Raw genomic sequence first — 15,180 nt, forward strand, 5'->3', positions numbered from 1 at the left:
ATTGGATTCTGCGATTTTTTGTAGTTAATTCATCAAATACATTTTAGTTTTTATGTAAATCGTATTGTTTTAAAGTTATTGGCCTAGTTTGTTCAGTTGTTTTCATTTGAAAAAAGGCGAAGTTTTAATATTAAAAATTATGTAACTTAATTTTCATATAGTCATTTCACTTAATTGTTTTTATTAGTATAATGTTGTAAAAAGATGAATTTATTATGTGAAACATTTGTGGGAGAGTAGATATTGGCAATGTCAACCTTCTTCTATAAAAAGGTACCCCAACATAGAATTGAGTTAACGTGTCTTATATACTAGGAAATTGCAATTGTATTTTTGTAGTGGTAGATATACACTTTTTCTTTTCTTCCAAACGTGGACACGTACCTAGGTTTGCAAAACCCTTAACCGTATAGTCCACGTCTGGACGACAGTCTAGCTCGCACAATACGCGTCACATAAGAAAACCATATACACTACTGTACTCCCCCACAAGAATTTTATCTGTGATAGAATTCGATGAATGGGATACCACTAGTTGATTCATTGCTGTTTTGTGAGAAGCTGAGAGAGCTGTATTAAGAACACCGTACTTTTTGAGTGCTGATCGTGACAGCTGTATTAAGTTAACGGTCTTGGTCGCTCCTGTGTTGCCTATAGCAGTCGAGTGTATGCGTTGTGTGTGATCGAGACTGAGAGGCAACAGCGTGAGGAGTACAATGTCACAGTCACAAGTAGCAAGTCAACCCTCCAATGTGGACCATCCATCGCATCCGGATCACCAATGTGGGAGAGTAGATATTGGTAATGTCAACCTTCTATGAAAAGGTACCCCAACGTAGAATCGAGTTAACATGTCTTATATACTAGGAAATTGCAATAGTTTTTTTGTAGTGGTAGATATACTCTACACATTTTTTAAATAGTTCTTTCTCCAGAAGCAGCTGCTGTTAGTCATTCTATCTCAAGATGCCTAAAGTTCAGTTATATAATTTTCAAGAAATGAAGGGGAAAAAATAGTTTTTTTTTTAAGTATATATATTAAGATTGTGCTATCATCTTTTAATTTCAGTCAAGAAAATGGTTTTATGAAACCAATAAAAATTGAAAAACATACTGGAATTCATTTTTAAAGTACAAGAAATTTCTTTTTTTAAAAAATCATAAAAGAAAAAAAATCTTGGTCATAAAAAACAGAAATCAATATCTTAAAAATCAGCAGCTCAAAAAACAGCACTGAATAACTGAAAAGCATCACTCTATAACTTTTTCATGTATCTTTTCTTAATATGTACAGTAGTTATAATTAGTTTCTTATTTGGCATGTATATTTACAAAAAAATGTTTCTTCTGATTTTTGTTTTTTTCTGCCGTATTTTTTTTACTATAACCTAATTTAAAAAAATTGAAAATTAATAAAAAAATATGCTTGAAAATTAATTATAAAATTTTAAAAATAAATTCATCCAAAATTTGGCAAGATAAGGGCTGTACACTTTAAATACGTTCGAAGGATGTAACTAAAGTGTGCAGCACTAATAATATATTATTTATTCATTGTCGTGGATCTCCTCATACTTTTTTATTGTGAAATTTATAGTTCCTAACATCACAATTTTGAAATGGAATAAATTCAATTATAGTGTTTTCAATGGTTTCGTATTATGACAAGACACGCACACACACAAAAAAAATAATAATTATGTTGCTGATCAATGATAACTTCTGAAAATTAACATCTTAAGATTTAAAAAATCTTTATATTCATTGAGCTATTTAATATATTATAAATTTGCATTATTTAACAGTATTTCATTGGGGGTGTTTTCTTCCTGTTTTTGGCACTTGAATTATGTAAATAAATACATAAGTTGTTTTAATTAAAAGTTGATTTATTTTGTGTTTTAGGCTCTTAGCTGGATGGTTGTTTGTGTTTGCTGTTGCTTTCTGTGCTAGAAGGTAAATTTCTAAATCATAAAGTTTGCTAAATTTTATCAATATTATGTTAAAATTATATTTTACGAAACCTATTATTTATGTAGGCCAGAAACTGGATTAATTTTCAATAATCGATTGTCTAAAAGAGAGCCCCATAGAATTGTTGTTTTAACTGCAATGCAGGTAAAGTTCACTTATAACCTTTTTTTTATATCATATTATTTTTTTTTTAGAAATAAATTAATTCAATTCTAATTTAGGTAGTGATCCTTTGCATTTCTACCTTTACTGTACAAAGTACTTCTCAAAGTATAGCCATGAAAACTGGCCTACCATTTATAAATCAAGCAGTATCCTGGCTCATATTAGGTGAGTCATTAAAATTTATTAAGAATATTGATCTTGTTTCATTTTTTTATTTACTTTTATATGTTATTTGATTCAGATTTGTATTATATTGAGCAGTAATTTCAGTCCTTAAATATATCCATTATTTGAAAAAATTTTCATTTATAGTTTTATTTGCAGTAGCTCCTTTAATATTTTTTAATTCTCAATATCAGCGTTATTGAGGCAACAGCCTAGCTTTAGAACAATAGGTACCATCTAGTCTAGGAAGTAAAAGCTAAGGGTGTGCTGTTGTTTAAAAAATTATAGAGCTTTAATCCCCTGACCGGCTTACAATTGACTGTTGCAGAAGGTCTTTTTGCTTTGCTGAAGTTATATATGGCTGTTCTGTTCTAAAGTTTATAATTGTAAAAAAAAATTGAAAAAAAAACTGCATTCATATTTATTAATGTTAGAATAATTTATTATCCAAAAGTTTTATTTTCTTATTGAGTAACATTTAAGGGGTGAAAAAGGATGCTCTTTTTATGCACATTTTTTTTTAAATTATGTATTACCATGTGATTTTCTTTGATAATTATGTTTTTGAGAAAATCACAGTATACTAAGGCTAAGCTTGTGGTTTTGATTTGTTTTACAAGAGTTTATGTGTTGCTACTTGCTTTAAATATTGTGATGGTTTGTAAGTTGTGTAGTATAATTTCTAATAGAAGATGTAAAGGTTGCTTATACTTTAACATTTGATAAAATAATCTTAAATCCACACTACTAAAACTATATAAATGTTACATATTTGTGTTAAAATGAATGCATTTTTTGAAGTTAAAATTTTAAAATTGTTGTTCATATTTAACTGTTGTAGCTTTATGAAGTATTGTAGCTTAAAATATATATTTTTTTATAGGTGCATCTCTATTGCTTCCGTTGTTTGGTTCTCAATCAACACTAACGCGTCTCTTAAATGTTTCCACTTCTTTATTTGCCCCTTATATACTTCTAAGCATTTCGTATCCTTTACAATCCAAAATTGTTTTTTGTTATACTTTGTTTGTACAAAATGCACCATAGCATTAAAACTCATTTTTCAGAAACTACAGTAGAACCTATCTTAAAAATTCACTATCGAGATAGTATCCTATATAAAATCTTGCCGTAGAGAATTTAGAAAAGTTTTGCAATCATTTAGGTAAATGTTGCAAAAAATGTTTAGGGGTAAGTTCAGAAGAAAAAAAAATTTTACTTTTAATTAAGAATAAAATAATGCATGTTATATGTTATATAAATCTAAACATGAAATTCTCCTATTGTTATGATTCCTCAAAATTATATTATGGAAATCTAATTTTTCTGTTTTAACTTTCTTCAAAATTGACAAAAATTTAAAAAAATATTATTCTATATTAACCGCTTTGTTATATGGAGCATGTTTTAAATAATATTTAGCATTCTAATTAAAAATTTCTTTATAGAGAGATTCCCTTGATCGGGAGACTCTACTGATTTTACAATCTTTATGTTTCTCTCTGTTACAAAAGTACTTCTAAAGCAAATAGATAATAAAATAAAGAAATAAGAGAATATATATTATAAAAATATGACTTATTCATTAAAATCATAGTTTTTCTTAAGTTTTCTAATTTTGTTTTTAAGATTACATTTTAAAATTGTTTTGTGTTATATTAAATTAAAGATTTTGTCTCAGTACCTCTGCAAAAGTAGAGAATAATGAGTTCAAAATTATTTGATATATTTTCTTCAGCTCCTAGTAAAATATGCATCTAATGACTTTTTTATAACTGATTTAATCTTTTTTTTAAAAAAAAAAAATTTTTCAATTGTCACGTAAATCATTTAACGCTGGTAAAGGCAAAGTAACAGTAAATCCAAATACTGGCAAGCTAGCAGTTGTGTCCAAACAATGTCTGTTTATCCAATACTTTATAAAATTATATTGATTTTCTTTCTATTGCAATATATCTTATTAAACTTATATAAATTATCGCTCAATATTTTTTAACTAAAACTAGTCATAAGAATTTACTTTGCTACTTCCTTTTATTTGCCAGTGGTATCCAAGTTTCATTTGTGATTTTTAAAATAATTTAGCACTTTGTACATCTATTTTTTTTCATAAAGGCATGTTGATGGTGTTTTAGTTGTAATAAATCTAATGAATTGCATATGTTATCACTTGACATGTTATCTTTAATTATAAACTAGTCATGAGGGATTATTTTGTTTCCTACTTTGTATCCAAATGGCATTGTGGCTTACACTTGAGCACTTGGGCTCTTGCAATTATGTGAAGGTAAAGAAATATTTAAATTAAACCAACTTATTTGCACTTTTACATGTTTGTCAATAGTATTAAGAGTTAAAACCAGCATTTCTTTGTAATTCTGCTTGTTTAGTTACAGGACATGTGCTTTACACATACTGCTACTGACTTATCCAGAAAAGCATTAAGTAAACAAATATCTTTTGGTGATTTGAGAAGAGCTTACTTTTTTGTATCCTTTTCCTTGTATAAGTTTTAATTAATTTTGTTTTCAGTTTAATTTTGCTAGTTGCTAAGGTTTAATATGATTTAAAACACTTAATGAAATCACAATTTAAATCAACTGTTTTTAAAAAAAAAATTGATTTAAAAAAAATCATAGACGACTGTAGAAAATATTTTTCTACTATCTGATTTCTTTAATATTGAGGATTTTTTGCAGAGAAATATTGCCTAAATTATTATTCGGTGTTTAAAATAGACTAATAAATAGAAAAAAGTGAAGATAAAAGTACAGTGAAACTTTTATATTTTAATTTTACGTAAATTGTTTATGCAAAATACTTTACTGTTTGATAGACATACAGCTCAATTATAATCCATTTAGTTTTATGGTTATTAGAATTAAACAGACTTCCTTTAAAATTTAATAAATATGTAGTTAGCATTTATGAATAATTAAGATGGACTTGTTCCAGCAACGTGTACTTCAAAATAATTTATTATTTTATGTTTCCTAATTTAAATTAATTTATTTTTCATTTGAAATGTAACTGGCAAATTCTGCTTTGTCATTCCCATTACATGAGGATGTTTAACCTAAATAAAGATTAATATGATTTTTTATTTTTTAATTAGTGGTTAGTTGTAAGAATAATTTTAACCATTTTACTGAGAAATATTAAATATTTTAGTTATAATATTTTTTTTCGATAATATTTTGCATTGCTAATACATTTTATCAGTGTTTTTAATGTTAAAAAACTCTGTTTTAAATGTATTAAAAAATCATGATTTTAGCCAATCTAGCTTGTTGTAACATTTGTCTTTTACCTACTTGAAATAAGAGTGTTTCAAATATGATAAAAATATATGATCATGCAAATTTCAGATATTCATAAGGAAAAAGGACCTATTTATTAAATTTCTTAAATTAAAATGAATATTATGCTTGTTACAAACTCATTGAAATGTCAAATTCTGTGTTATATTTTTTAAAATAAAATTCCTTTTGCTTTTCTATAATCAATATCTAAATTTAATCTGGCTATAATTCTCTACTTAAAAACCACAGTTTTTAATATTGTTTTGGTGTACTTGTGAAATTAAAAATTTAGCCGAATACCTTTAAATGCAATCATGAATTTTTTTAAATGTTTTTCTATTGCTACTTAATAAGAATCTCAAAATTTTTATCGATAAATTTAAATATTTAATTTAAATAATCTTTACTAATCTAAGTTTACCCAACCCAGTAACTAGAATAAATGTGGCACAGTGGAGGGCACTTCATTTATTTTTGATTTTTTTCCTTTCAAACAAATATTAGTAATTACAATCATCTTATCACAGATGCAGAAAAATTATAGTATTTTTAAATAGTGTTGAAAATCAATAACGAATTTTTTACTATTAAGATACCCAAATAAAATTACTGTAATTTAATTTTATAATTTCCAAAAAATATACTTGATGCATTAAAATCCAATTTAAACTTTTTGTTGTTTGTTAGCAAAAATATGTGTTTCATTTGTTTAATAACTAACTTGAATAACTAAGTCGAAGCTTTTACTGAGTTTTTATAGTTCCTTAATGTTTTGACAGATGTTTTTCATTTTACTATCCTTTTTTGGTACTGGAAACATTGCAAGCATCAATAGGTAGCTGAATTTTGTTATTCTTCTTAAATTTCATAATAATTTTATTTAAAGATTTGTATACCTATGCAATTACATTTTTTAAATATATATATTAAATATTGATGCAATAATTGTTTTTCAGCTTCAATCCTACGAGCATTTATTGCTTCCTCACTGTGTTCAATCCATTTGTTATGGGCATCCTCATGCTTATAAAGGTAGTTTTGCTTTTAATTTATTTGTTTATTTAAATTATATACTACAGTTCACTCTTTTATTCAAAATCAAAGGAGAACAAAAAATTTGAACTATTTTAAATCTAATATAAAATTATACTTTATTGGAAAATACAAAAAAAAGTGTTAACTTTAATTGAAGTAAAGTATTAACTTATAAGGATTTTAATTATATTAGTTGGTAGTTATACTTTTTCATAACTATATATTTCATATTTTTAAACTGTGTTACTTTTCTTTTTATGCCATTTCTCACTTTAAGAATTTCCATTTCCTCTTTGAAATTTATTATCTTTTTTATTGATTTCATTCTATTACTTCTGCTCTTTTTCTTTAATAATAGCTTTCCAAGACCTTAAATAAAACTGATGTCTAACTAATTTTAAAAAAGAAATATTTATTTATGAAAACCTATTTATAACAGCATTGATTTTTCATTTTTGTCTCATCTAAATTAAAAGTTTAAACTATAAATTTTATGAATGAATAAAATTTGTATAGTTTTTTTTATGTTTTAAGTTTTATTGTTGTAAGGAATTATTTATTCAATCATCAAAATAAAATTAATATAACCAAACTGTTATTAATATGCACTTATATATCTCTATTATTGCTGACTTAATGACTGTTTTAATAACCAAACCGTTTTATTTCATTTCAGCAATATATTTGTTCATTATTGAATACACTTAGCACCTTTATTCTTTTTTCATGTACGCTAACGAAATTCAACTTAAATTAAATAACTCTTAATTATTGTCTTTCCTCCAGTATAATGTTTGTGTAAATATAAGGGTAGCCACAAGTTGGTTGTATGGCGGCTTCAAAGCGTCAAAGGGTCATTCTCCATGGTGTTAATTTGCTTTTTCACTCTCAGTGATGTCTTTCAAATTTCATTGTGTAGAAATGTTAATGGAAAGTTTATTTACTTGAAGTTGTTTTCACATAAAAACATTCTCTATTTATTAATTGTTTTATTATTTTTATAATGTTATAAAATTATAAACATAAGATTACAATATTTTTTATAACGTGGTAGTTCAGGGTGGCCACTCAGTCTGGAAATCGGGAATTCTCAGGGAATTTTGAAATACCACTGGAAAACCGGGAATTCTCAGGGAATTTCACGTCGATTCTGGAAAATAATTTTGTCGCGCGTCGCCGTTTTTTTTCTTCCCATTCCGTTATGTTTAGTTTTTCGGATCGAAACGCATCTGCTTCATCGCGATCAAGCATCACTTGATTATCCTCCAATGAACGCTTCGTGTCCCCGCGAAAAAGCGGAAATCCGATTTTTTTTCTCCCAATTTTGAACATTTCTGACCATGTTCCAAAAACTAAAATTTTTGGTAAGTCCTATTGGAGAAACCCAAGCCGCCCGAACGGTAGTCGGATTACTGCGACTTCTGCTATAGAGTGAAAAGGAGTCTAAGCGTTTCGTTTCGACCGCCGATATTTATTTATTTATTTATTTGTTTTTTTTTGTCTGACTGATTTTTGGAATTTTAAATATTAGGAACTGCACCGGAATCTGCTAAAATCGCGATTTTTAATCAAACGATTTTAATATCAATCATCGATTTTTGTATTTAANTGTCTTTCAAATTTCATTGTGTAGAAATGTTAATGGAAAGTTTATTTACTTGAAGTTGTTTTCACATAAAAACATTCTCTATTTATTAATTGTTTTATTATTTTTATAATGTTATAAAATTATAAACATAAGATTACAATATTTTTTATAACATGGTAGTTGCACTCTGTTGAAGGAAGTATAGGACGTGATATAGTTTTTATGTATACTATATTTTTTATTATTATTATTATTTCCAATGGCTAGGCAAAAATAAAAATAAATGAACAGGAACAGAAGTAAAGATGACACAACAATAAATTGACCGAAGTCATTGCCTCATAAGTTCTCTGGCCTTCCAATAAAGCTCAGTCTCGGAGTCGCCTCTAAGGACTGCACAGTGGTGAAGGTGGTGTCTATCCATAGGGATATTACAGTTACAGGGGGGGCAGTAAGGGCTTGAGAAGATCCGAATACGGTGAAGGTGATCTGCAAGGCAATCATGTCCGGTTAGTAGACGGAATTGGGCCGCACCGTGCCGACATGGACTGCCAGAAACCCTCAAAAGATCTTCAGCTTTCCAGCGCTTAGATTTTACTCTATTATTTATTTGTTTACTGAATTGCCCTTTAAAGTTTGCTTTAAATAAAGCTTCACAGAATGAAAAGAAAGTGGAGAGGAACTCGATTGAAGAAGCCTCAAGCCCTTTTTTTGTATACTATATTAACATATACAATTGATTTTCAAATCTTTTTTTTCATTTGTGAGATGCCTTTGACATTATTCGTGAGATGCCATTGACCTTAAAAATCTATCTTGTAAAATAAAGTGTGTACATTTGGATTTGCAGAAATGTATGCAAAAAAATGGTTCTTGTTGAATAATTTTGGTATGTATTCTTATTTTTGCAGATTCTCATACCATTTCTAATCGTCAGTTGTGTTTTAAGAGCAATTAACATAAGTCTAAAGGCATCACCCAGAGCACTCTTCTTACTAGTGCTGCTCATGGGAGATTTTCTAGGTTTGGTGAGTATCACGTCAATAAATTATGTAAATTTTATATTTATTTTAAATTTGGCTGCTGTTTATTGACTTGCAAGTAGGCATATTTTAGAATATGGTTCAACTATTTTTATATTTTTTAGCATTTATTTTCTGTTTTAAATTTTTATTTTGTTAAAAATCATGGGCTCTACAATGAAATCTGGGTGAAGTTTCACTAACAATGCTCCTCGAACCGCGTGATAATAAATAGAAAGAGGAGTTTCAAATTAGGTAATAGTGTTGTTTCCTAATCTTGAAAAAGAAAGTCACTAACCTGAGAAGACAAGAATGGGGAATTCTCATTATTATTTTTTCAAGAAAAGAAGGAATCTTTTATAATTGCCCTTTGTATTTGTTTTAGTGTCCCTAAGCCGTTGAGTTTATGTTCTTTAGACTTTATTTTCTGTAAATTACATGAAATCTTAATTTATGCTAATTAAGAAGTTTTTGTTTACTTGTTTAATTAAAATTCTGAGAATGCAATAGCTTCTAGAATTATTATTTATTTTCATCAGTGAAGACTTAGATCGAGATAAATTAATTTAAATATGATTTTTTTTCTACAACTTAGATTGCTTTCCTATATATTTAATTTAAATAAACATGATACTTTTATGTGTCCAATATTGTAAAAGGATTTATTTTTCTGAATGATCATTTGAACTTTTTATATTCAGTTTACTTTATTTCAAAGATATACTTTCTTTTTTAAAGTTTTGTTTTTCACTGTAATATTGTTAGAGATGTTTTTTTTTTTCAGCATTTCTTTTTTATGGTTAAAGACAGTGGCAGCTGGTTGGATATTGGAACTTCTCTGAGCCATTTTATTATTAGCATGACAATGGTTATTTTCATAATGTTCTTGTATGGAATTACTTGGGTACTTACATCTGTGTCTTTAACGTTGCCATCTTTTAAAAGAAAACGACACTTCTTATGATTATTGATTATGCTAAATGAAAATATTTTGTAATATCATTACTCACTTGATATTTGGAAATAGCTCAATACTTGGGCACTTCTCAAAATGTGGGAACAATAATGTTAGCAACAGCTAATTACGAATTTAATTTATGTTCTATGCACAACAATAATGTTAACAACAGCTAATTACGAATTTAATTTATGTTCTATGCACTAAATATTTTTTACTTATGCAATAAATTTTTCTTTTTAAATAATTAATAACTTTGAATATCAGATTAAAATTACAAGAAAAACTATTCCTCCATTATATGATTTAGACAATGCTATATTCACGTGTTAGAAAATGACATTTTATTAGAGAAATATTTTATAAAAATATTTAAAAAAATATTTTAAAAATTTAATAAATAAGTTTAAGGGACTAGCATCAAAACACTTATTTGCTTTTTTAAAAACACTTCCTGACAGTAAAATATATTTTATTATTGCTGCATCTTTAAGGGTGTTATCAAGTAACTGTCCTTTTTAAACTCTATATTCTTAATCTTGTTTTTAATGATCAAAACGCTATGTTTCTAAAACAATTTGTAATAATTTCACTAAATAGAATTATAATTTATTCATGGTGCATAGCGTTTTTAAAAAGTACTTAAAGGTGCTTATTTCCAACTTTCATTTTTTACAAGCCCTTAAAGGTGGTTTTTTCATTGGGTGTTTTTAAAAAGTACTTACATTTTTTCCTTACCATGTCGATTTTCGCCATGTATTAAGCAAAAGCATGCTTTTTACAGTGTTCAATTCAACGTTTTCACAATTCATTCACTCACCATCTATTTCAGCGTCCGCGTATGAAAGCGCCAATAATTTTACGTGTTTGATGAAATCCTTGAAAGTCCATATGTGCGTCTGCTGAGCTAGGGGGTATGATGAGATTCTTGCACTCCCATGTGCAACTCTGCTGCATTTTGAAAGATATTCTCAATTTCAGAATGCATTTTCAACTGTCTGATATCGAACAGAAAAACTTCATCTTTTTATAATGACTAATATAATCAAGAAAAGATTTATTTGTCAGAAACTGGTTGTTTTATCATGATCATGTAAAGTCTTTGAAAATTATTTTGCACTTTGTCAATGTATATAGTGCTTAAAAATATTTGAGTACTTAAAAAGTACTTAAAAGGTGCTCATTTTTTGTTGAAAGATTTGGCTATGCAATTTTAATTGACAGAATTTAAAATTAAGATCTGTGTTATGCTCCCTTTGAGAACTGCCCACTTACATCTAAGATCGATGAAAAATTCTCTTATTATTCTATATATTGATTTTCCAAAACCGTATGTTCCAGCTTTATTTTGCCATTGTTCTTTTATACAAATATCGATGTCTGTTTGGCTTCACAATGTTATTGAAAGGTATTCGATTTTAATGCACTTTGTTACCAGTGATATCAACTTTGATATTTACAATTATGTATGTATGAAAATTTTTGTTCATAAATTATGTATAAAATTAATAATTTTTGAAAATTCAAAAATTTTCTATGAAAACTTTTTGGAAATTTTTTAACTTTCATTTTTAAATTTGTTTCAAGGTGAATATTATCATTTCCCATATTTCTATCCAAAAAAAATTCTATATTAGTTATTCACAAAACTGGGCAGGAAAGTTATTCTACAAACATATGTATATATTTAAACAATGTTATATGTCTTAGGCTATAAACACAATATTTTTCATTTTTTCAAAAGATTTTCACTTTTGTTAATTATATACCTTTGGTATTTATTTTCTTATTCTTTACTATCTATTTATTTTCTATACCTTTCTGTATTTGTTATGATATTTGTGTAGGTACCAGTTTAAGACATTTTACTACTATAAATAATGATAATATTAATTATCGTAAAGATTTTTATAATTCAATAATATCATTAAATTTGAAATTTTGAAAGTTAAAATTAAAAAGAATTTAAAAAATTATATTACATATTTATTTAGTTTGCAAAACAAAAAATGTTATCAGTTTATATTTATGATAATGTTTTTAATTTTTATAATCTGTCCAAAACTTTCAATCACAAGGTTGTATTATTAAAATTCATTTAACTTTTCTATTTAAGTTATTAAAATAATAGTATATAGAAATTTGATGGAAGTTGTAGATATATTCTTCTAGTCATTGTGAATTTTGCACAAGTATTTAAAATGTTTATTTATAACTAGTTTATTAGCGGACTTGATGCCTGTTATTTTGTTATATGTTTTTACTATTATTAGATCTGAGTTAAAATTGGAAATCCGAAAACATTTCATTGTGATTGTGTCCTTTTAAATTTGCTGAACCTTTCTGAGTTTCTTGCAAAAACTTTGCGTTTGTTATATTTCATGCATGCTTTAAAAAATTATATACTTGTTTTCATGTTTCTTTTAATGTTTTTATATTTTTCTCTAATAATTGAGTTGTTGTTTTTTTTTAAATGCTTTTTTGTAGTGAGTGCATTTTTAATTAAGTTTGAAATCAACTATATTAAGTGAAGTGCCATAGAATAATAATAATTCAAAGCATTCCCTACTATCAAATCTACAATATATTTTTTATTTGGGATTTTTAAAAAAAATGTCGTACACATTAAATATTCAAACTTAATATTTTTTTTTAAAAAAGTTTATACTTTATTATCAAAAAAGTTTAATGAGTTCACTATTAAAACTATTCTGACACTCATTAACTTTGTTCAGCATTTTAAATTAGTAAAAATACATTTCAACCATTTAAGCAGCATAATCAGCAGTTATAATTTAATAATAACTGCTGTAACTTTTTAATATTTTTCTGTATTTAATTTTTATTACTATTTCTCAATGTTGCATATGTATTTACTACAGAACTTAAGAGGCAAAATAAATAATAATCTATTGAATGACCTCTCTTGGTATATGTGTTTGGTCCTTAATGTACCAAAATACTAATGCAAATAGTCTTAAACATTTAATAGTTATATTAACATATGATATTTAACATATATTTTTAATAACACATTTTATTTTGAATATTGTTTTGTGAAATATTTTCTTTTTATTAAATCATTTATTTGACTGAATGCTGACATATATTGGCTGTAAAAAAATTTTATAAATATATTATCAAAATAAATATAACTTACCTGAAAATTGACTAACATGTTAATTGTATAGTGATTTAAAAGTGATTATTCAGTGTGTTTATTAATAAATGTGCAGTATTGTAATATTATTTTATAATATTATAAAGAAACATCATTTTTAGTTTTTAACTACTAATTTTTAATAAGACTCATGGTTGTTACTTAACATTTTAATACAAATGTAACAAAAAATAGTTGAAATGACAAAATAAGTTAAATATTAATAGTTACAATAAATTCAGCAAATGTTTATTAAAAATCTCTCTAATCAAAATAGAACTGCATAAATACATTGTTAATAAGAGATAAATCGATAGATAGATAAAAAAATAAACACCATTATAACTTATATAAATTTTATTTTGATTTCTGGAACTCATTTGTTAATTGAAGAGCCATCATGTGATTTTTTTATCCAATACGAATGCACTGACTGCAAAAAGAAATAGTTTTCGACCATTATCTTTTTATGTTATATAGTAATGTTTTTCTTCAAGTAATTATTGTTGTTTTAAATCTTAGTCTTATATTTGTTTTTATTCAACCAATCTATATCATTTATTTTAGCTTAAACTTAGGTTTCAATTTTATTTTGTAATTCTTACTTGAAAATAAGAATTTCAATTATTTTTAATATGCTTAGATATTAAATAATCATCAACTTTAATGTTAATTTTGTGTTCACACTTATCTAAATATAATTTAGATAAGTGTGGCTTTTATTTCTCTTTAATTTGTTTTTTCTTTAAATGTAGTAAGTAGGTATTTTATTTACCTCACACTAGAGCTGCACAATGGGCTGTATTTACATTGTTTAAAGAATTAATGTAACATAAGTTTTATTCGTGTTTGTTTTTATCAGGCATAATAAAACGATTAATTTTATACATAAATAGCAAATATAAATTTATAATATTGGTTATCATATTTTTTTCTGTTGATTTTAATATCTAATAAAGTACTTAACTAACTGATTTATAACCCAAACTTGAAGCAGGTCCAGACTAAGATGGTTTGACGGTATTAATGAGAATTATAAAGCTGTAAAAGTAAACTACTCGAACTCTCGGGCAAGGAACAGAGCAGAACGGAGAAAAAAATTTGAGGAAGGGCTTGGTCTATAAAGCTTTTTTATGTCAGTAAAAGAAATACTTAAGTGTGTTGCAATTTTTATACATATTTATACAGTTTACTATTCGAAAACAATAATACGTTTTGTTTTAATTTTATTTATTTTGAGTGTATTTTTAAAGCTAATGAGTACTTAACTAATTTTTGACATATATTAAAAATTGTTTTAACATGGTCTTTTGCTTTAAAGAGTATAACTAAACTGTTATAAAGGATTAAAACTAAGAATATAATTAGAGCAGCAGAAATTTATTTTTATATCTTTTTATCACTGCTACTAAGATTTTATTTTTCAAAATAAATTTTAACATTTTGAAATTCTGAAGGTAATAAATTTTTAGCTCATAAAATCAAAAATATTTAGTATTTCAAATTCTTTTAAATAATTCATTGACACATTTCTTGTAGCTTTCTTATAAATTATTTTATAGTTAATTTTTTTTTATAATCAATTTTTGATTAAAAAAATATTTATACTTAATTTAATAAAAAGTTAAGATACTGTGATTAATTATTACTCTAAGCTCTTAAAGATTTTAACGGTAAAGATTCTAATGGTATTTTAATAGTTTTAAATATGTTTAACTATGTATTTTTTAATGTACAATTATGGGAAGATATAGATTTATGTAACTTCTAAACTAAAGTGTAAGTCTTAGATAATTTATCTAATCATTCAT

General features: G+C 25.9%; 1 protein-coding gene across 2 annotated transcripts in view; it reads left to right on the plus strand.

Moving 5' to 3' along the window:
* The window catches only part of LOC107441714 (Phosphatidylinositol glycan anchor biosynthesis class N), a 38,102-nt gene extending 23,580 nt beyond the window's left edge, over nucleotides 1–14,522 (plus strand). Inside the window, exons 17-26 of one of the 2 annotated variants that reach the window (XM_071179579.1) lie at nucleotides 1,906–1,956; nucleotides 2,040–2,118; nucleotides 2,196–2,304; nucleotides 3,188–3,290; nucleotides 4,504–4,591; nucleotides 4,695–4,793; nucleotides 6,386–6,441; nucleotides 6,563–6,638; nucleotides 9,141–9,257; nucleotides 14,367–14,522. In XM_071179579.1, coding sequence (XP_071035680.1) covers nucleotides 1,906–1,956; nucleotides 2,040–2,118; nucleotides 2,196–2,304; nucleotides 3,188–3,290; nucleotides 4,504–4,591; nucleotides 4,695–4,793; nucleotides 6,386–6,441; nucleotides 6,563–6,638; nucleotides 9,141–9,257; nucleotides 14,367–14,387 — 799 coding nt within the window. In that variant the 3' untranslated portion in view covers nucleotides 14,388–14,522. Of the gene's footprint in view, nucleotides 1–1,905; nucleotides 1,957–2,039; nucleotides 2,119–2,195; nucleotides 2,305–3,187; nucleotides 3,291–4,503; nucleotides 4,592–4,694; nucleotides 4,794–6,385; nucleotides 6,442–6,562; nucleotides 6,639–9,140; nucleotides 9,258–10,035; nucleotides 11,569–14,366 lie in introns of those variants that run through there. The other variant, XM_043047734.2, reaches the window with a different exon arrangement.
* The last annotated feature ends 658 nt before the right edge of the window (nucleotides 14,523–15,180 follow it).

This window comes from Parasteatoda tepidariorum, chromosome 4, assembly GCF_043381705.1.
Source record: "Parasteatoda tepidariorum isolate YZ-2023 chromosome 4, CAS_Ptep_4.0, whole genome shotgun sequence".
Lineage (NCBI taxonomy): Eukaryota > Metazoa > Arthropoda > Arachnida > Araneae > Theridiidae > Parasteatoda > Parasteatoda tepidariorum.